The sequence below is a fragment of the Excalfactoria chinensis genome, chromosome 4, assembly GCF_039878825.1.
Source record: "Excalfactoria chinensis isolate bCotChi1 chromosome 4, bCotChi1.hap2, whole genome shotgun sequence".
NCBI classification, from domain to species: domain Eukaryota; kingdom Metazoa; phylum Chordata; class Aves; order Galliformes; family Phasianidae; genus Excalfactoria; species Excalfactoria chinensis.
In genome coordinates, this window is record NC_092828.1 from 72,405,921 (window position 1) to 72,428,053 (window position 22,133).

The 22,133-nt window shown below is 39.4% G+C and overlaps 1 protein-coding gene across 1 annotated transcript in view; it reads left to right on the plus strand.

The window, feature by feature from the left end:
- The window catches only part of COL4A5 (collagen type IV alpha 5 chain), an 81,155-nt gene that overhangs the window by 34,574 nt on the left and 24,448 nt on the right, over positions 1-22,133 (plus strand). Inside the window, exons 8-32 of the mRNA XM_072334963.1 lie at positions 1,584-1,610; positions 2,907-2,987; positions 4,061-4,123; positions 4,556-4,591; positions 4,689-4,730; positions 4,840-4,932; positions 6,717-6,770; positions 6,876-6,932; positions 9,048-9,092; positions 9,189-9,242; positions 9,415-9,456; positions 9,960-10,092; positions 10,890-11,063; positions 12,117-12,200; positions 13,246-13,338; positions 13,906-13,976; positions 14,178-14,369; positions 14,778-14,946; positions 15,592-15,684; positions 15,783-15,887; positions 16,492-16,589; positions 16,858-17,008; positions 17,609-17,722; positions 20,894-21,061; positions 21,760-21,849. Of these exons, the coding sequence (XP_072191064.1) occupies positions 1,584-1,610; positions 2,907-2,987; positions 4,061-4,123; positions 4,556-4,591; positions 4,689-4,730; positions 4,840-4,932; positions 6,717-6,770; positions 6,876-6,932; positions 9,048-9,092; positions 9,189-9,242; positions 9,415-9,456; positions 9,960-10,092; positions 10,890-11,063; positions 12,117-12,200; positions 13,246-13,338; positions 13,906-13,976; positions 14,178-14,369; positions 14,778-14,946; positions 15,592-15,684; positions 15,783-15,887; positions 16,492-16,589; positions 16,858-17,008; positions 17,609-17,722; positions 20,894-21,061; positions 21,760-21,849 (2,329 nt within the window). The remainder of the gene's footprint in view (positions 1-1,583; positions 1,611-2,906; positions 2,988-4,060; positions 4,124-4,555; positions 4,592-4,688; positions 4,731-4,839; positions 4,933-6,716; positions 6,771-6,875; positions 6,933-9,047; positions 9,093-9,188; positions 9,243-9,414; positions 9,457-9,959; positions 10,093-10,889; positions 11,064-12,116; positions 12,201-13,245; positions 13,339-13,905; positions 13,977-14,177; positions 14,370-14,777; positions 14,947-15,591; positions 15,685-15,782; positions 15,888-16,491; positions 16,590-16,857; positions 17,009-17,608; positions 17,723-20,893; positions 21,062-21,759; positions 21,850-22,133) is intronic.

The following is a 22,133-nucleotide window of genomic DNA, read 5'->3' on the forward strand; positions in this document are numbered from 1 at the left end:
ATCTTTTTTGTACTGAGGGCTCCACACCTGGACACAGTACTCCAGATGGGGCCTCACAAGAGCAGAGTAGAGAGGGACAATCACCTCCCTATCCCTGCTGACCACCCCTCTCCTGATGGAGCCCAGGATCCCATTTGCCTTCCGGGCTGCCAGAGCGCACTGCTGGCTCATGTTAAGTTTCTCATCTATTAGGACCCCTAGGTCTTTCTCTGCCGAGCTGCTCTCAAGGACAACTCCTCCCAGTCTGTACAAGTGCCTGGGGTTCTTCCGGCCCAAGTGCAAAACCTTGCACTTTGCCGTGTTGAACCTCATTAGGTTCACCCGAGCCCAGCTTTCCAGCCTGTCAAGGTCCCTCTGAATGGCATCCGTTCCCTCCACCGTATCGACTGCACCACTCAGCTTGGTGTCATCAGCAAACTTGCTGAGGGTGCACTCCATTCCCTCATCGATGTCATTAATAAAGATGTTAAAGAGCACCGGTCCCAAGACAGACCCTTGAGGGACACCGCTCGTTACCGGCCTCCACCTGGACATAGAGCCATTGACCACCACCCTCTGTCGGCGGCCTTTCAACCAATTGCTTATCCATCTAGTTGTCCACCCATCAAATCCAGTTCCCTCCAGTTTGGAGATGAGGATGTGATGGGGGACCATGTCAAAGGCCTTGCTCAGGTCCAGGTAAATGACATCGGTCGCCTTCCCTTCGTCCACCGACGCCGTCACTCCATCATAGAAGGCCACAAGATTAGTTAAGCATGACCTTCCCCTGGTGAAGCCATGCTGGCTGTCTAGGATCACATGCTCGTTCTTTATGTGATCAAGCATGTTGTCCAGGAGGATCTGTTCCATAATCTTCCCAGGCACGGAGGTGAGACTCACCGGCCTGTAGTTACCCGGGTCCTCCCTGCTCCCCTTCTTGTAAATGGGAGTGACGTGACCCTTCCTCCAGTCATCCGGGACCTCACCTGACAGCCACGACTTCTCAAATATGATGGAGAGCGGAGATTTTTAAGATCTAATCTACATCTACCCTCTTTTAGTTTAAAACCATTCCCCTGTCCTGTCACTACACTTACACAGGGATAGAGTCCCTTCCCAGTTTTGCTTTAGGGCCCCCTTTAAGTAACTGGAAGGCCGTTAATAAGGTCTCTCCAGAGCCTTCTCTTCTGCATTCTGAACAACCCTGACTGTCTCAGCCTGTCTTCATAAGGAGAGGTACTCCAGCCCCCTGATCATCCTAGTGCCCTTCTCTGGACCCACTCTTAACAGATCAGTGTCCCTATGCTGAGGGCCCCAGAGCTGAACAGAACACTGAACAGAGAGGCTAATAGGAAGCAATAAAGCAGCAAATTGCTAGCAAAAGGAAATATAATGCTGAATATTTACTGTCAAAGTACTTCTCAATTTTTTTCCAGTTAATTCTGAAGTTCATAAGAAATGTATTTTCTGCTGTTTAATCTCTAATTTTTCTCTCTCTTTAATGCTTATCTCATGCTGTAGATCTGGTCAGTGGTTTGCAAATAACATGCCAAGAATTTATTTCTGTTGATCTTTCTTTCATTTTTTATTTCTTTTAAACAAAGGGACCCCCTGGTCTGCCAGGTATGAAGGTAAGTGTTCTTTAACTCTTACATCTAAGCACTAACTAAGCATGAGTGTGCAGTGTGATATGGCAAAAGTAAGCTGCTTGCTTTTGTTACAAGACTATATGCATCCTTTGGAATCTGAAGTGAAATTCTGTAAAAAAAAATGTATTGCTTCTAGGTCTTTCCAGTGCAGTTAACTAGAAATTCTGCACTAGCTTGACTGCAAACTGTTTTCTGAAACTCTTGGGAATGTGAGGGACATCATCTGTTCTAAGAGACATCAAGTTAATAGAATGTCTACAGACATCTAAATGCTCCGGTAGTCTGTGTGAGGGTTCAGAAGTGCAACTAGAGTAACAGTAACTCGTGCAACAGTAACTCAGGTATCCAGTAAAGGGAATAGTGCAACAGTTTACATTCCTTTTGGAAATGTGCTTCCCTACTGTTTAGATTATTTATGTAAATGACTTTTTTTTCCCTGGGGGCACGTAGTCTCACAATCTGATTTTGGACCTTTGAGGATTCCTTTTAAGTTTGGTGGGGAGGGGGGTTATGTTGTTGTTGTTTGCTTGGGGTTTTTTTTGTTACTGTATGTATGGCCTACTTGAGCATGAGCCAAAATGTCAGTTTTGGTTCGCATCTATTTAAAAGGAAGCTTGTCCCCCCCCCCCCCCCCCAGAGTTATTCCATTAAACTCCTGAGAGGACAGCGTAACACATTGGGACTGGGAAATGGTGACAATTAAACTGAACTGTTTTTCTCAGCTCCCTCCATCCCAGTCATTGTGCAGGTATTAGAATGCTAGCTGGTCACAACATTTACATGGAAAACAAAGATGTGAGTTGGAATCAGTAATCAATACTTTACTTTAGACCATGAAATGTGAATATTACAGTAGCATACACAGCATTAGTCTCATGAAGTGGGACACTGGAAAAAGCTGAAAGCCTTTTTTTCCATTGTGTTATAAAAGTTTTCTGTACGTGGAGCTAGAATGTCTCTTTTGTGAAGCATTTGTATTTCAATCCCCTGTGATCTTTTGGAATTTAGATCAATGCTGATACATTTGTACACACAAAAAGAGAACCGTTAACAGTTGGTAGTTTAGCCATTTAAAGAATACTCCAAATATGCAATGATTTATCTCATTAAAAGAGGTATTTCTTGGAGAATCTAGTGCTTAAATTTTAAGATGGAATGTAACATAACTTTGATCCTCTCATAGTTTTAAGAGTTATTTTTTTCATCCTTTGGAGTCAGGATGGTGACATAGATTTGTGGAATATGCTAATAACTAAAAGTCATCTGGTTTTCTTCTAGGGTGAAGCAGGTGAAATAATTACATCCTTGCTGCCAGGACAGAAGGGTGACCAAGGATTTCCAGGTCTTCCAGGGATACCTGTAAGTTGAATAAAGTATTGTTAGATTGTGGTCTAACAGAGATATAAAAGGAAGAGTATTCCAATTACAGCACAGTTGGGACACTTGGTGCTAGAGAATCCCTATGTGTATGTGAAAGGGCAAGGCTCATAATTACTGTACCTCTAGTTTACACTGTGAGGAAGGTTTCAAAAGTGCTTCCACATTGCTCTTAATAGGCGGCCACAGAGAGAAGTCCTCTACTCAGGAAAGCAGTGTCCAGCAGACAATAGTATTCACAGTTATTGAATTGCTTCACTATTTCCCCTTCTTGTTACCACTTTCCAGATATTCTCTGTATTAATTCTGGAGCTCCTTTTCCTTCTTTACTCTGAGGTAAAGTGAGTAACAATCTGCACTTCTAGGCTGCAGCCACTATTTTCACTCAGGGGAAGTGAGGATAATGTCTCAGCTGTTCTCCTCATGTTGCATCTCCTGAGCAGTGTTTCTGTTCTCCCAGCAGTCTTCTGTGAAAACAGCTAGTGACTCCGGGCCCTGTGCTTCCCCTCTAAACCATTCATTAATTAATAGGAAGAACAAGGGGCACAGAACATGAGTCAATCGGTTTGTACTGGACAGAAGCCAGAAACTCCCATTTCCTGGTACAGAAAGGCAAACCTCAGGCTATTCTGACCAGACTGAGCCTGTTAGCATTTCTGTTCCTCTGATCTGTGCTTTCCTATTGTCTGTTTCTGGATGGGAGGAATCACAAATACAAAGTGTTTTGTTGTTCTCTCTCAGTGCATTCAAGAGAAAGAAAGAACAAAAGTAGTTCAAAGCAAACAAAAAAGTATTCCTTTATCCAAGCCAAAGAGATGTACTGATGTAGAGAGCAGAACAGTCTTGGCACTTAGGCCTTTCATCTAGAACAAATTGGTAAGTTAGTGGTCAGTTCCTTTGATCTGACACCTATAGGATGCCAGCTGTGCATTTGGTGTTTTTTTATTGTTGTTTTTTTTACCTTGAAGGTCTCACATTTGTCCCGTCGTTGTTTGTTTGTTTGTTTGTTTTCCATAAAAGTGTCTCTCTGAGAGCTTCCTCCATTTTTTCAACAGGGTCCACCTGGTTCTACAGGAATACCAGGTCCAGTTGGTCCTCCAGGGCCCCCAGGTTTGACAGTAAGTTTCTTAGCCTGTTACCCATAAGATGATAAAGAAGGCAATTGCTTCTTTGTTTCCATGTCCTCAGCGGCAGGTTGGCAAAATGCAGAGGTTACCTTAGTCATAACTTGATATGAAGACAGTAGCAATCATTCACTCGGTTAGCCCTAGAACTGCTATTGTACACATTTAAATGTGATGCCTTTGAAACATTCAGCCTGTTCAGAGAGCTCTTTTTACTTGAAATTAGCCTGAATCTTTCTGCAGACTGTATTGGTGTTAAACCTAAGAGTCAAAATTTAGCTTATTTAAGCCTTTAATGAACATCTCACTTAAAGGAAGAGCTCATATCTTGTGTATCTGTGAAGTTTAATGCTAAAAAATTTCTTTTTTCACAAGAGGACATGCAAAATGCTTGGAAGAGTAACCTTTGTTTTCATTTTTTATTAGGGACCTCCTGGTCCACCAGGACTGCCAGGACCTAAGGTATTTTCTGTCTCTCATTGATGGTGGTTGGAGTTGTTTCATTTTTCTTTCTGTTCATTTGTGAATTGTAAGAGCTGACAATATTTACTTCTTGTAGGGTAACATGGGCTTGAATTTCCAAGGACCTAAAGGTGAAAAAGTGAGTAGGTGATGAAAATGATGATGTTTACTTTTGACTTTCAAAACACCTATCCTTACCATTTTGGGATTTACTACCTCTATCAAACTGCCATCTTCTTGCACATTAGGGTGAACAAGGTCTTCAAGGACCTCCAGGGCCACCAGGACAAATTGGAGAACAGAAGAGACCAAATGACATTGAATTTCAGAAAGGAGATCAGGTAAACGGGAAATTATATCCATCTGTACTCAATGTCTGATTGCTGAAGTCTGTATTGGATTGGCTCCTATATGCTCATGTTTACTGACTGTACAGAGCTTCTGTTATTTTTCTTAAAGCACGGAATGTTTTGGGCCTAAGTAGTTTTCCTTTAATAGAAGGCATGCTAGTGGCAGTAGCTCAGTTGCTCCTCTTACTGAAGTAACTAGTCCTCCAGAAGATACTGTCTCAAAGAAAACTTACAGTGACGGTAGAAGCAGTAAAGCTGTTCCCTTGGAACACCCAGACTGCGATTTTCGAAGCTGTAGGGATTATGATTCCCATGAATTAACCAGTTTGGTCATCCATTGTGAAGAAGTCTTTTAAAAGTTTTAGCTTAAATTCTTTTTTTCTTTTTCTTTTTTTTTTTCTTTTTTTCCTCCTTAGTCGTGCTGCAAGATCTTTCTGCCTTGTGGTATGAATAAGCGCTTTTCCTTTTGCTCAAAAGGAAATCTCAAAAGTAATATCAAGCCATACTATAGCAGTAAGCTCAAACTCTTGGTTTGATTTATACGAGTTCTTTCCCACTACAAATGCCAAAAAGTCACTGCCCTACATCTTGATTAAAATCATTTGTTACCTTTCATTTCTGAAGAACATTAGGCACTACCAAGCCATTTCCTAGAGTTATCAGCTGAAACACATTTTCAATGTGCAGTTATCCTAAAAAAGTTTTAGTCTCTCTTTTTGTCTCTTTTTTAATATTTATTATTATTATTATTATTTTATATTATTTTTTTTACTGCACTGTAGTTGAAATAAATATTCAGCTGATTTTATTAGGGTCAGAGCTGTTTGTCATCAGGGATATCTGAAGAACTACTTCTACTGAAGTGCAGGTATATAAATGTACAAAATCCAAGCATTCTAGCTACTTGCCTTACAAAGCACTTGCCTTTGACCAACACTAATGATGATTTTGAGGTTTAAAGGTTTGTTTATGTTTCAACATAAGTTATAGTTGATACAACAAAATCAGTAAAAAACATTCTACATTACATGTGTTTTGTTTTGTAAAGTATATACAAGATTCCACGATATATACAAGCATATACAAGATCTGGAGATATGGTGTATCTCCACTGTCATCTCTGGTGATGATCAACTGTTAAAAGCTTTTGAAAAGTCTGGGAGCCCACCAGGAAGAGGAGAACAACAACAAGAAAATGCACAGAAAGCTTTTGTGGATTCAATAGCCTGTAGTGTTTAGTCTAAATTATTATTACAAAGGTGTGACAAAATAAAACAGAAACCCTCAGTTTTTCATATGGAGATCCTGTGACAATTTTCAGTATTGATCCTAGTGGCCTCACAGTTTCAATAATTACAAGCAACAGCAACTGTTCTTCCTGTAATTTCAGCCAGATTTTGCATTTATTCCTCTTTTTTTCTGTCTTCATCTTCTGTCCTTCCTTCATCCTTCCTTAATTTTGTAGCAGCTGTAGACCACCAGAACAACAGCTGTAGTACTCAGTGTAGTCAGTTGTATCCTAGTGGAGCAAATCATCTGAAGAAACAGGAAGAACAATTAATAAAAATTATAGTTTCACTTGAAAGATCTGCGCAAGTGAAGAATTGATATGGCCCCTTACTGTTAATAGTTGGAGATCTAAATGATAGCAAAAATGTGTGCATATACGTATATATGAATGTATAAATAGGTATATATTTATATATTTAAAAAATCGAGACACTATGGAGTAATAGAGGCTTTAATCCTCTTTTTCTTTCACCCATGTTTGACAGGGTATTCCAGGTGATCCAGGCCCACCAGGACTTCCTGGGCCACAAGGCCCTCCTGTGAGTAGACCTATTCTAGTTCTTTTTCACTGCATCTCTTCAGAAACTGTAAATTAATCTGCTCAGGCTTATGGGCTCAATTTAAGATTGTGTTTATATATTCAGGGTCTTCCCGGTGGCATAAAAGGTGAAAAAGGTGAGCAAGGAGAACCAGGCAAAAGAGTAAGTAGTCTATTTAACCAAGCATTTATTTTTCCAATCAGTGCTATCTTTGAGAATAAAGCAAATGTTGAAATCAGGTGAGGCCTTCAGCCTCTGGGTAAGAAAGTGGTTCTTCTTTGTTTGTTTTTGTTCTTTTAATTCTGTAATCTGGTAAATAAGTCTGTGACACGTCTGGTTCACAGCAGTGCTTCTATCTGTGGATCTATCAGGACTTCTTTGTAGTATCGTCTACATGTAGATCTTAGTTTTAGGCACAAGAAAGTATGATTTTAATGGTGTTATCTGGTTAGACATGGAAGGCTTTCTCAGAGTTCTTAGGCTACTTGGCTGAAGCAGCAGTTTTCTGTTTCCTTTTAGAGAAGGCCTTCATTCAGTTAGTCATTTGCTAAGTTGCCCAAGCAGCATGAGGTTGCTGTATTTTTAGGATGGTCTGTGAAAGCTCATTCTTAGTGTTTTTATTTGTGAGATAAGTCACTAAAAGAGGTCTCTGAACGCTGCATTAGGACCAAAAGTCCACTTATCACATCTCAAGTGACGACTTCTGTTTTTGTATTAACTGAAGAGGGGGCAAGTCAGACTAGCTGCATCCAGAGACAGTATTAATCACTTCATTTCTGTCTAGACTCTGTCCATCCTGAAATTGAAATTTCCTTTAATATCACAGCTCAGAAAAGCTGAGGAAGATCATGGAGGTGTTAAGAAGTAGGATGAAAATAACGTGAGTTGGACTAGTAAAGAAAAGACAAGCTGCTACAAGCTCAAAACATTCTGTATTTTCACTTTAATAGCTACTGAACTTATAGTTGCATCAGCATAATGGGCCCCTTTGAAAACTAGGACACAGATCTTACCCAGGTTAATCAGACAGTATTATGAACACTGCTTAGAAACAAGCTGGTAATAGGTTTTTCAGTGTCCATAGGGATTAAAGACTGTGGAAGATAAATCTTTGGCATTCTAGATAAAATTCTTTTTAGTTGCTGAGATTTATAGGCGGACTTTGATTTGCCTTCTTATACGCACATGAGAAATGAGGCAGATTTACAGAGCCAAAACTCTTGTTCTATTTTGAATTGTGTTTTCCAAGTTACTTCTCTCTGCAAAAATAGTTGGGAACCACATAGATTTGCAAAGATCTAAAGGGATAGAAATCATGAAGGGGTATAGAAGATGGCTTTTTGCTAAAAGCTAATTTACTAACATTTTTGTTCTTATTACTCTGATTGAATGTTGCTTATTCAAAATGCAGTTTTGCTGTTAAGTGACTTTAAAATTGTGCTTTAGCATTCCATATTATTCTGCATGACAAACTCATTTCAATTGGATTCATTTTTGAGAATCAGAATCACTAATATTCAAGGCTTCACAGATCATGGTATATTCTGGTGCTTACATCTGTCTGGTCTTGTTTTCAACTTCTTACTGATTAAACTTCATCAGTAGTGTAGTTAAGTTCCATCAGGCGTCTCATTCTGTAATGCTAACAACAGACTTGTGTTTGACTCACCCAATGGATGGTTTGGAGTCAAAAGGAGCGTGCACTACTTTCACTGTAGTGATAGCATGTCCATTTAGCAAAAATGTCAGCTTTTAGAAATCACTTCTCTGAGCAGAATTCAGCTTCTTGTTTTGATAGTTTTCTTCAGAAAATTGCATTTAGCTTAAGGGGGTTTGGTTTTAGTTTGGTTTTAGTTTGACTGGTCACAGTGTACTGATCTCCTAATTAAATGTAGTGTCTAGGAAGTTAAGATCTGTTTTCCAAGCAAAGAGTTTCTCTAATGTAAAGGGGGTTTAAAGGGGGTTTATTAAATGCAAAGAATCAGTCATAGTTAATCGAATAGCATTTTATGCTGTACTTGCTCACCCTTTTTTTTTTTTTTTTTTTTTTTTTTTTTTTTTGTATTTTTGTGCTCTCATTTTAAAGAAGAAAACCTTACTGAAAATAACTTGAAAATATCTGGGTTGATAGTTCTTTAGTATCTCCGAGCTGTATATCATAAGAACTGCACTCTGGAGAGTTCAGTTTTCTGAAAAATGGGTAGTCTGTAAATTATTTCCGCAAGATTTCTTCACCACTGAATCATTTTATTTCAACACATGTTTATGTTTTTGAAGGGAAAGCCGGGCAAAGATGGAGAACCTGGTCAGCCTGGTAGGGATGTGAGTACTTCATGCATTTTTAATCTCACCAGACTCCTTAAGTTTTCCTTCTGATATGGAGAAGGTCTAAGTGTGATTATTTTTCTTTTCTTGAAGGGTTTACCTGGTGGACCTGGAGTAAATGGTGTTCCAGGAAGAGATGGTGAAAAGGTGTGCCAAGTTATTTGTCATTGTTTCTATGGTAGCTTGAAAACCTTCCATTGCCGAGTCAGTTCTGACTGAGCAGTATTTGCATTGCCTGTGCTGCTAAAACGTTGAGGAATATTTGCTATTATCTTGCATAATAACGTGCAGTAAAAAATGCTTTTGATTTCATTGGTAGGGTGAAAAAGGTGACATTGGTCCTCCTGGTCCTCCTGGAAGTGTAAGTTGGTGATCTTTTCTTTCTGCATTTGGTTGACTGTTAGCCCATCATAGCTCTGGGGTGACAGTGAGTTTGCATATCCAGGTATAAACAAAAGCTGACAGAACCAGCAAAGATTTCTTATGCTTGCTAACAGAAACAATTATATCCCTCTTTCTTAATAGATCCTGTGCTCTGGGATTTACTAGCTTACACAAACAAGGCTAGACTATAACCTCAAAACAGTAGAAATTGAGAAAACTTCACTGAAATTTATTCTGTGTTCTGGCAGTAAAGATGCTTTCTGTGGGGAGAACTTTTTACTGAAATTTTACTACATAATTCATTGAAGTGGGAAGAATACACTGTCATTGGAATTAAGTTCAAAGGACATTGATCTTTTTTTCCCTTACATCTCTTTATCTTTCCAGTGAATCTTTTTTTGCCTTAGTAATTGGCTTTTTTTTTTTTTTTTTTTTTTTTTTTTTTTTTTTTTTTTTTACATAAATGTGAAACAATTACAGGTCATTACAAGACCAGGCATTGATGCAACAGTGGGACCAAAAGGTAGCAAAGGATTGCCAGGACTCCCAGGAGCCAAAGGGGAGCGTGGATTCTCTGGTAGGCCAGGCCCACCTGGCTTGCCAGGTTCTCCAGGTAGGATTGCAAGCAAACAAACAATTTGTATATTCAAATGTATGAATGGATGTTTAATTTTGTGGTCTTTTTGCTCTCCTTTTGACGGATAGACTAATCAGAAAGTGAAAGCAAAACTACTTAGAGCTATCTTTAAATGTCCTTAGGTTGTGGAGTTAATATGAGGAATTCTGAACCTGCTGTGGTGAACAAAAAATGCTAATCATCAAGGCTATCAAACAGATACTAGCTTTATGATCTTAGGGTTAATTTATGTCACATTGCTTACCTGTAACATAACACTATCTATTGCATTATACAGGGAAAGTGTTGTGTATTGGAAGTCTGGTACCCAGCCATCAAATCTAGTCCTTTTTATAGATTGACCAGTCCTAAAGAAAGAGGTGATCTGAGCCTACTACAGTGGAAATGCATAATGACCCCTGTACTTATCTTACATATGCACAGAAAATAGCTGTAGTGTTGCAGCATGTAAATGTTCTTTTTTACATCAGTCCTACTTCCACGTTTTTTCTTCATAGAAGTTTGCTTAGTTATTGAATCCTGGGTCAATTTTTCAAACAAAGATATCTGAAAAATGCAAAATATGTGTGTGTCAAACAGTGCACATCAACATGGAGATTTTCTTTCCATAAAAAAATGTTACAGTGTTACTTGTACTTGCAGGAAAGATATAGCCTTACCTGTAACATGTTATTCATGTCATCTCGATGTCATCTTTATAAAAAGGGGACTTTTAAGCATTTTATTAGTTTAAACCTTTTGAGTTCTAAGGAAACAAAGTTCTTCCCATTTAGGGATCACTACTGTTGGACCTCCTGGCCCACCTGGCTTACCTGGTGAGAGAGGGCAGAAGGGAGATCCAGGTTTACCTGGTGTTTCCATTCCTGGACAACCAGGGCTTGATGGACCACAGGGGCCACCAGGACCTCCAGGTCCTCCAGGACCACCTGCACCATCTGTTCCTCCTGGTAAGTGGTTGCCATATAGACAGCAAAAAGATTGAACAGTTTTTTCATTCATTGTTGTTTATTTTTTTTGTTGTTAACTTTTCCTCCAAAGATGTAATTTACCAGCAGCTGAAGCCCATGAGATTCCAAGCTATTTGTATACATCCTCCCAAGCCACTCACATTGCAGATGGACATTTATAGGAGGGTACTAGCTGATGTGGTCTAGATGATTACAGAATTGGGGAGTTCAGCAGTGTGTGATGAAATCTGGCTTTATTATGTCACTTTCTACTGCAAGTGAGCCCTGCCTTTACTGATTTATGAGATTCAGCTAGACTGGAGGAGGAAAAATCTTATCAGACTTTAAGGACCTTTGTGCTAACTTAGACAATAATGATAGTCCTCCAGGGCCAGACAGATTCTGGCCCATCTGTATAAAATCAAATATTTTTTCCCAACTGATGTTAAATCTTTTTTAATCCAACTAGTGAAAATCACATTAAAATTTCCACATAGAGCAGGAGGTAACCACTTTAATGCTTTCTTAAATAAGCTTAACTTTCATGATATCATCTAATAAATGCTTGGAGGGGTTATGACACTGGGAGAGTGTCATTCCAGTGTAATTTGATAAATATTCTAGTGGACACTTGGGATGAAAGCTTTTGTGGATAAAAGAGCTAGGGAACGGGAAATGGAGTTGAGAACTGGAATACTGATGGAGAGGGGCTAACATTGTTCAAAGAGGAATCCAGTGTCTAAATGGCATTGACATCTTGAATCTTCTCAAACTGATTACATTTCATACACGTGCTTCTATGGTATGAAGCTAAATGTAGTATAGAGGTGGACACGTACAGGCTGTGGGAAAGGGGTTTTGCAGGAAACGGATGACTGTTGTGTAGTATCAACAGATTGTTTTCTTTTGAGTTTAGTTTACATTAATGAGTTGTAGCAGTCCCGTATATACATACAAACACTGGGAAGTATTTTTTAAACTATTTTCTTTTTTAAGCAGAATACATGTATTCTAATACAGTTTGATCATGAAATCTCTCCTGCTTCTTCTTAGGTGAAGGGTTATGTGAGCGGGGTCCACCAGGTCCTCCAGGAATTCCAGGACAACAAGGCTTTGCTGGAGAGAGAGGCCAGAAAGGTGCATAGTCATGGCTATATTTTGCTTTTTTCTGTCTCTGTTTGTTAAAGCTTGTTAAACAATATAAAGCTTGCATTAAATAAGGGTACACAGTGCCTCTTCCTGGTAGGGTTGACTGTAGATGTTTCGTGTTACTGACTAAGAAGTCTATTTTGTTAGGACTTAAGATAGCCTCTCCTCTAGGTGTCAAAGCATGGGATTCTCAAAGTGACTGAGGTGTAACCACTTTGCATGTGAGCCTAGCATGGGTAATCATTAATGTAAAATGTAGTTTTGGATTTTAAAGTACCTTCCAGATAGATAGAATCTCAAAATATTTGTAACAGTTGCCACATCTTTAATGTGTATCCTTGTCTCCAAAAAGACAACCTTGCAATGAGGATGCTGATATGGGTAAGTGAGAATTTTTTCCAGTCTCAACCATGGACGTCTTAGATGACTTTCAGCATCTCACTTAATTTTGTACTCCATTCAAACATTGTAAGGATCAATTAATTAACCTTCATGAAGTCTTTAGATAATACAGTGGTGAATGTCATAGAATAGTCTGTACATGAATGAAATTTCTAAACTTTGTGAAAAAAAACTACTTCTTATTAATTAGATATATGTTTAGTGTATTGTTGAGTCTACCAAACGTTCCCAGTATTGATTTTGCCCTCTGTGATCTTAACTGAAGTTGAGGATTTTGGTATATGTGTTTTAGAATTTTAGGTTGAAGTGTCAAGAACGTGCTGTAGAATGTGACTAATTGCCAAGAAAAAAGTTCTGTTTTTTTGTTTGTTTGTTTTGTAAGCTTTTTTTGGTTTTATTTCATACTACACTATGCTAAATATGTTCCATCCGTACACATTAGATGTCTGATTCTTGGTGACCAAAAAGCTTCAGTTTGGCCTTCATCAGGGAAGCTTTCTGATATTTAAGTTATCAAATCATTACACCATATTGTCATTTTAGACCTGATATTATAGATTGGTAGGAAGAATTTTTAGTATTTTCTGAGATCTGATGCTCAAGTATTCTTTTCTAATGCAATTCTTTGTAGGTGATCAAGGAGACACATGCTTCAATTGTATAGGAACAGGAATATCTGGGCCTCCTGGTGAGAGAGGACCACCGGGACCTCCAGGTAGTCCAGGTAAGGTTGTAGTCTTCATTATTTTGCAAAATATTTTCCACTGAGCCACCTTCAGATTTGAGTATTTGTGTATTGTGTTCAAATTCAGATTCACAATTGCCACCTCAAACATATAGGTGGCTTGTGTCCACCCACTTGTCTCGCCCAGCTAGAAACTGTTAGAAGGAAACAAGCTGCATATGTGTAAAATAAGCACTCATTTTTGAAAATCTAGTGTTTCAAAAATAATAATTTTCTGATCAAAGACAGGCTTACAAGCATTCTGCCTCTTGAAGGTGTAGGGCTTGCTGTAGATTTAGCTGAAAGAGAAAAAAAAATCTGCTACTTGCTGTTTCTGAATGATAGAAGAGCTGGAGCTTTTTAAGTGGAACATTTTTTTGGCCTTCCCCATTTGAGTTATGGGTTTTGTTCTGCCTGAGTAAAATTAAGCTCTCATTTAATAAACCTTGCCTGATTTTAAACAACTTAGCCTATTATCTTGTGCAAACAGCATGTTTTGTATTTACAGCTTCTTTATTTTAATGATTTTATTATATATTTTTTTTAATCTTTTCTTGCACTACTCAGGTTCTCCTGGTTTTCCTGGGCCAAAAGGTGAAAAGGGGCTTCCAGGATTAACTGGCCTTGTAGGGCCACCAGTAAGTGGCGCTGTTATGTTTTGCTGGGAAAACAGAACATCCCCTTTGTCTTATGTTTGGTAGATCTGTGTACAAATTCTTGTCTTATATGAATACTTTTCTGTGTGTCCCTTAGCTAGTTTGAACGCATGATTCCTATGTTGTGCCAACCTCAGTCAGGACGTGAAAGGACAAAGAAGTTGTTTATTTGTTTTCCCTCAGGGATTCCCAGGGCCACCAGGTGCTCCTGGGAGACCTGGTCCTAAAGGAGACCCCGGGGATGTCTTGGCTTCACCAAGGATGAAAGGTGACAAAGGTGACCCTGGCTTCCCTGGACCTCCAGGTCTTCCTGGAATAGATGGTACTCCTGGACGAGATGGACTGCCAGGTCTGCCTGGCCCTAAAGGGGAACCTGTGAGTTCCATTTTACGATATCTTGATTGGACGCGTTTTGAATGCATTTGGCGATAGTACAGAGAAGAGGACTGACAAATGTAGATTTTTCTTAATGTAATTAACTCAGTAATTCTTTTTGGTAGATGCTAATCTAGTGGTGATACACTGAGTAGTTCCTGACGCCTGTCAGTACCTCTTCTCTTGGGTCATATCAGTTGATCCTTTCCATCGTTCTCTGTATTTCACCTGTATAGCATGAAGAATTAATTAGACGGGTTTAAGCCTCACCTTTACCATGTTAATAAGATGCTGACAGTTAATGGCCATGCAGGTTGGAAGGATGAAAATTGTCAAATAGTTTCAAAACAGAAGAAGTTAAATACTTCACATGTTCCCCTTTTTTTATACTGCTGTTCCTATTTTCAGGGCAGTGTTGCATTCAAAGGAGAAATGGGAATTCCAGGTGACCCAGGAATACCAGGTCTTCCTGGAGACAAAGGACTTCCTGGACCTCCTGGTTTTGGTCCACAAGGTTCACCTGGTGAAAAAGGCATCCAGGGTGTATCAGGTCGTCCGGGGCCTCCTGGAGTTCCTGGTGAGTTAGTCTCTGTGTGTTCTTGAACAAAAGCTGTAAGGTTTTATCCATGGGCTCTGGATAGTTCTCAGAACACAATGTTGCATTTAAGCTTTTCTCGGAGGCATTGTAAGACCTAGCATTTGTATGCTCCCTTACTGAAGGTCACCACAGAATTGCTAACTCAGTTGAAATTTTATGTTACTGTAGGAATATGACTTTCCCTTCTACTCTGACCTCTAGAGAAGCTTCTACTTCTTAATTTACTTTAGTAGAAATGAACTGTATCTTCCATCTGGCTTATGCTTAATTATGGTGTGACCACAACTGCTTTTAGAAACAAGCATTTGCTTTTGTTACTACTTTGTCAGCTGCACAGATCCTAAGCAAGTTGCACTGAAGTTAGTTATGGAAAATACTATTCATGTCACGGTACCTTGGAGGAAGCTGAAAAACGATCTTACAGAAAACTTCTACCTAAACAATGCTTCTAAGCCTATAAGGGCTGTATGGGGCTCAGGGCCGGATAGCCCAATGGATAAAGTCTTTGTGGTGTTTATGTTCTTTGTAAGCTTGGCATATGGGTAGCAACTTTTCTTTCTACTCAAATAAATGCAGAGAAGAAAATTCCATTGACTGATATAAATTTCCTCTTTTCTGTCTCAGGTCCAAAAGGTGACCCTGGTCAGACCATTACAGAACCAGGAGTTCCTGGTCCTCCTGGTCCTCCAGGAAGAAATGGTGACCCAGGTCTTCCAGGTAAAGCAGCAACTTTACCAGTCTGTGGAATTCCAAGAGCGGTTTGTTTTCCTTGTGACTGATTCTTGATAACTAATTTGGCTTTCTTCTTTTTACAGGGGATCCTGGTCAGCCAGGTCAGCGTGGCTTATCAGGCGTCCCAGGTGCAAAGGGAGAGCCAGGTATTCCTGGCATTGGACTTCCAGGTCCACCAGGCCCAAAAGGTGTGTCTGCAACCATGTTACTGTACTTCACATCTGAAAGAGGAGGCATTGAAGATTGTGCCTCTTCACTTATTCATAGTTAATTTATATCTCTATAATCCTTTAAAAAAAAAAAATCATTTGGAATTTATACATCTTTAGACTTACAGAAATATCAGCAAAAAACCTGTATGCTAGGCTCTCATTCCTGTACTGTACATTTGCTGTACTGCTCCTTTGTGGTAGCTTACATTATTCAGTAATCCAAGGATACAAAAGCAAATGGAGCAAGCTTTGAGAAATTATGAAAGATTGAGCTATTGATAAATGATCTCCAAATGCTCTTTCAAGATTCTATTGTTTCAGATGTGAACTGTTCATAGTTTTTAGCACACGCAGCAAGGCGAGTGCCCTCCTCTGAGCAGAGTCCCAGAGGTCCTCTGTGGAAAAGGCTGCATACTCAAAGCAATCTCAGACAAAAGCGTACCTCCTGAGTATCCTTGAGCTAACATAGAACTACTTTTCAGAAATCATTTTTCAAGTTACTTGAACATTTTTGGAGAAGTTGTTCTGATGCTCTCTGATATCTTTTCCTTTGCTGCACTAACCATTATGTCGTGCGTAGGTTTCCCAGGAACTCCAGGCCCACCCGGAGCTCCAGGAACTCCAGGTCGCCCTGGCCTAGATGGACCTCCTGGACCACCTGGTTTCCCAGGACAGAAGGTCTGTGCTTGGTTATGAAATATAAAGCTTTTTATTGAATCTTCTTTTCCATCTGTGAAGTTGATAGGTAGAAAGGTTCTCAGCTCTCATTGTTAGCTTTTCATGGTGGGTCAATCACATTCTCTGTTTGAAGCTTGAATGAGTGTAGACAAAAAGAAACTGAATTCTTGAGATGATGTGTGTTTTTTCTTTACTGCTCTAGCATTTCTCAGGAGAGGCTGAACTCAGAAACCTTCTTTTTAAATCTGTTGATTTAAATTTGTCACAGGGGGATCGTGGATTTGGGGTTCCAGGACCACCTGGACCCCCAGGACCACCAGGCATAAAAGGAGTTCAAGGACCTAAAGGTGATCCTGGCTTCCCAGGAAACCCTGGTCTTCCAGGACGGGCGGGTTTTGATGGAACTCCAGGACCCAAAGGTATAGAGAAGTCTCCCCTTTTCTGTTCTCTTTTGAGCTTAAAAACTGTTAATGCAATAGGAATCTCATGGCAATTACTTCAGAATCTAAATGGAAACTTGTATTCTCAAAAGGCAAGTAAGCAAGAGAGTAGATACCAACTTGTGGGTCAGTCTCTGGAAGTCCATCATCTGGAGACAAATCATGTTTCTGTGGGAGTAAAACTAGTAGGATAATTGTCATTTTTAATACTCCGCATGTAGAACAGTGTGTTCGCAACTGATGAATTCCTACTGTTAATAACTACCTGGGTTACACTGTGGAGTATGTCCAGTTTGCTAAGGAGCATTTGTTAAGTTAGATGTGGATTATGATGCAAGTATATGTCCCTGTGTAGTATAGAAATGTAGACTCTATATATTCCAGAGAGAAAGAGAGTAAATCTCTAGCTTGCCTTTGAGGTGTGTTTTTTTGTTGGCTTTTTTTTAGTATATCCAATCCTTGTTTATTTTGTTTGCAAAAACAAGACTTCAGAAAGAATATGCAGGCACTACTCTGCATCTGAAAGCAAAAATCTCTGAATTGATTTCACTACTTAAGTAAGCAAGAATGTTCTTTCAGGTGACCCTGGACCAAGTGGACCACCAGGACTTCCAGGCCCACCAGGCATCCCTGGCATTGGAGGCCAAGGGCCACCCGGACCTCCAGGACCACCAGGTCCTGTTGGCCCACCAGGTAAAATGCATATGAATTGTATCCTCAGGTTATTTCTGACATACTTTAAGCAGGTATATGGAACATGCAAGGTCCCCCTGAACAGATAGATAAAGAAATTTCACATCTGTTGGATTGGCTGTCTTGCCAGTGAAGTGGGCAAAACTTGGTGCACAGTGATTTCTACTGGAATCAGAAGTGTATTCAAACTTGCTGTTTTCATGACATAGAGAAAAAAACCTACTTTATTTTCTCTGCCTCAGCACATTCCAGGAAATGTTGCATACTGATTGTGTCACAATCTCTGTAAAGGAGTTTTACAGTATTTATGCTCCGGGACAAGACAGAAGGTAGCACAATGTCAGTGTAGAGGTCTGGGAACAGAGAAGGGGGAAAGCTGCCTTTAGATGCCTGTGTTGTGCTGTTATTAAGTTGCTTTCAAATAGCAAGATGGTTCTTAAATTCCCAGTATTCTATCTTACCAATCTCTGTTTTCCAAATTCACTGGGTGAGAGATATTTTTAAATTAGTTCTTTACATTATTATCTACAAATTTATGTGTTTGGAAAGAAAGCATTCTGCTCACAGAGCTTGTTTAGAGAGGTTCCTTTATTCCTGCACACAGTGTACGGTCTTGATGTACACCAACCCCTGATGTTACAAGTGCATGACGGTCACCACAGTTAGCACATTCTCTGTTGACATGAGCCTCAAGTATCTTTTTTCACTTTTTTCCCACTTGGGAAAGGAATATGTGGTTGCTGCGCTGGCAGGTCTCGAATGCATTGAGTGTTGGAAGAGCTAGGGACAGAAAGAGGTCTGAACAAGGCGCACAGACCTGAGCTATCAGATATGTCCTCTGCTTGACTTACTGTGCTTAACACTACTTCTCCTGAACCTACAACTGTGCTTTAGGCTAAGCCAAAGCAGAAGGCAACTCGAGTGAGAATTGCTGGGGGATGACAAATGCAGAATTACTAGCGGGGCTGATGTACTACAGTGGTTATGTTCTCACTCTTCCTATTTGTACTGCCCAATTACTGTGGCTACTAATGGTGTGATTCCTCTGAAATCCAGTTGCATGGTTGATTCCCCATTTGAGAACTTTGTGCTATACCCTCTAGCACTGCTATTTCTCTGTTCTGTGCCTTACATTCCTATGTCTTGTCCCTTGTTTCACTGTCTTCCAAGTCTGTCTTGTTTCTTTTACTTGATGCAATGTTAGGGTAATATTTTTGGGGTTCTGTTTTACAGGCAGTTTGGAAAATTTTCCTTTCTCTGCACCATCTTTTCTTCAAATAGTTTGCAGTAACTCACCATGTTTGGTTGGTTTTGTTTTTTTTCATTTGAATGTGTAGCAGATTAGTCCAGAATTTATTTCATTGTCTGTATTATTCTAATTATGACATGCTCAGACTTTCAAGAACTAGAAATTTGATTTGAATTTATATTTGCGAAGTATCTTTACCATCCTGGATACTGAGTTTGTTGTATTACTAGGTTAAAAGTTTCTTTGTCAGTTTTGGTCGTCTTTTTTTATTTCCAACTTGCTGGTAGAACATGCACAATCCCTATCTGTCCTCTGGTATTGTTTTTTCTCTGCAAAGTAAGCAGTTCCAGGCACATGACATAGTTTAATACAGTGGTAAGCAACTGTCAATAGAGAACATGCTTATAATTAACCAATGGATGTCTGCAGCCTACACAATCAAGAAAACATGATCTGCCTTTTTAGCATGAAATATGCACAGCACAACATCGTTCTTAAGCTTGCTTGTGCAGCTGAGGGAGGTCCCTGTCTTTTGGAGTAATACTGCCTTGTATTTGTGAGCTTTTGGCATGACGTTTTCATCATCTCAATACTCTATGCGAGGGCATGTAAAGTGCAGTAAACCATCTTGGCAAGTGTAAGGATATAAATTTGAAAAATGAAACAGTGAAAAAAAAAACAAACACAGAAACACATATTGAGTGTTTTGATTTGTGTTTGTTTGTTTTTTCCTGTATTTGTTAAAAAGTAGAAGTATCTTTTGAAAATCCCTATTTGAAGGGATTTACTAGATGCAGAAACTGTCTGATAAGATGTGGTCTGATGTTCAAAAGGTGCCTGCCCAAGCCAGTATCTAGTAAGACAGTTTCAGGTAAGAGTTCAAACACATCATGTTCCTCTCAGTTGGGAAGAAAAGGCTAGACATGGAGAGAGGGGACAATGCAGCTTTTTAAACAGTGTCATCAGTATTTGAAAATGCCTCACTTTGTTTCTTGTTTCTGCGTATGGTAGTGGCTACACTTTGAGCAAGACCCCCAGATTTCCTTTCAGTCTGGGTTCTTTTAACAGTGTTAGTGTTGTATTCTTTGTACTTAGATCAGTTTGGGATTTTGTTTGCTTTATTTTTATTTCCCCTCTAACTTGTATGTGCTCCATTTTGTTTCCTAACTTAATGACTATTAACAACTCCTTACTGCTACCTGTCTCAGCTTCCTGATGAGCTTTAACTCATTGGCTTATAGAACCTCAGAGTCCCCAGATACTGTGGTTTCTTTGCCAAAGCTTATTCTTAGCTTTGGATTTAAGAACAGCCGATTTTTGCCTTTTCAAGAGTATGTACCATCTCTGATACAGAGCACTGGAGGGAAACAAGCTGTCTGCTTGCTTCAGCAGTGCCTCAAGCTCAGAATCGTTAGCATTAAACAGTGTTGAACATAGTCTGACAATTCATATTTTTCACTCAGAGAAAAGTAATGCAGTGCACAGTTTTGCTATCCTTCAAAAATATTCACCTATTTTTTTAGAGTGTTATAAAATGGAGTCATTAATGGAAATACACCTCTGAGAATCTCTTTATGATAATGATAAAACACAAACCAATCTAATCAATCTTGAATATTGATTTTATTAATCAGAATTAAATGATTATTGTAGAAAGACGTTCTTTTCCATAAATATTTGTTACAATTTGTTAAAATTTTAGTACTACATCTCTTCAGGAAAATCTTCAGGGAAGTGTGACCTTTAGTGCCTGGAAGTCATTAAAAATACATGGCTTTAAAAGAATTTGTGGGTTTTCACCAGTGCTGGGAATGTATTTTGGATAAAACTTGTCTGTTGCTCCAGTACAATGCCCAGAGACGCCTAGATCTCAGCCTTGCCTTATGTTTTTGCTAAAAGATTGTATCTTAACATTGTCCTAGGGTTGCAGGGTGTACCAGGAGAGAAAGGGGATCCAGGTCCTCCAGGCTTTGATGTTCCTGGTCCTCCAGGTGACCAAGGAACCCCAGGATATCCAGGTCCCCCTGGCCTACCGGGCCCTCAGGGTTCACCTGGACCACCTGGCCGGGATGGAATATCCGGATTTCCAGGTAAGTTCACATTTTTTACGTATGGACAAAGGCCAAACTGTAGTTACAGGTGGATATTTTTTATGCTTGGCTTAGAGAGCCTCGGTGTTTTTCCTATTTGTTTAAAGTTGGATACGCATTAAGTATTACGTTTCATAGTGTTGTTGCATTAAACTCCTTCTCACCTCTTCCCTCTTGGCTTTAGCTTGATACAGTATTCTCCATGTTATTCTTTTATAGCTTTCAAAAGTGAAAATAATCATTTTCATTATAAAAACTTTCTAGTTTATCTTCTGATTTCTTTTCCAGTATTGCTGCAATTTAGGGTTTGTGTGTGTGTTTTTAAGGAAGTAATTTAGAAATCCCAAGTTTTGAGGGTTTCTGTTTCTGCATGGGGGGGCATGTAAAAGTTTTTTAAAGTAGTGTACTTGTAATGGTCTTCTTGGCTTTCACTACATTTGAGTTTACTTTCCAGCAAGTATTTATTTTACAAACCAGAGAATTAAACTTACTGGAGTTCTAAATGTGCAAAATTGGTAACATTTTCAAGTGTTCTTTTATTCAATGAAGAATCAAGTGTTTGTGATTTCCATAAAACATAGTTCAGGCTTTATATGCATATACTCATTAATACCATAAAGATACGGGCAAGTTAATGTTAGGTACTGATGGGTTTTGGCTTCTTATTTGAAATGACAATGGTGATTCAATATGTTTAGGTGCCAAAGGTGAGATGGGCGTCATGGGAGCACCTGGGCCTCCAGGGCCTCCAGGGACTCCTGGAAGAAGTGGCCTTCCTGGCTTGAAAGGTACTGTTTGTATTATCCTACCACGAAGAGAATGCAGAATGCAGTTTTCCATGTCCTGTGTGGAAAGTGATTTTGTAATGCTAATGTCTCAAATTAATTACTGGGGTCCATGCGTGTTATCTTGACAGTTCTGATGTTCATAATTGCTTTCCAGTTTTAAGCCATAGCATTGTCAGCCTTCTTTAATTGATGTCATGAAATGTTACCTACTATTAAAATGTTATCCTTGGATTGATGGGACCCAAGCAGGGCTCTCTCAGTGTGGGTCACACAGACAGCTGTTT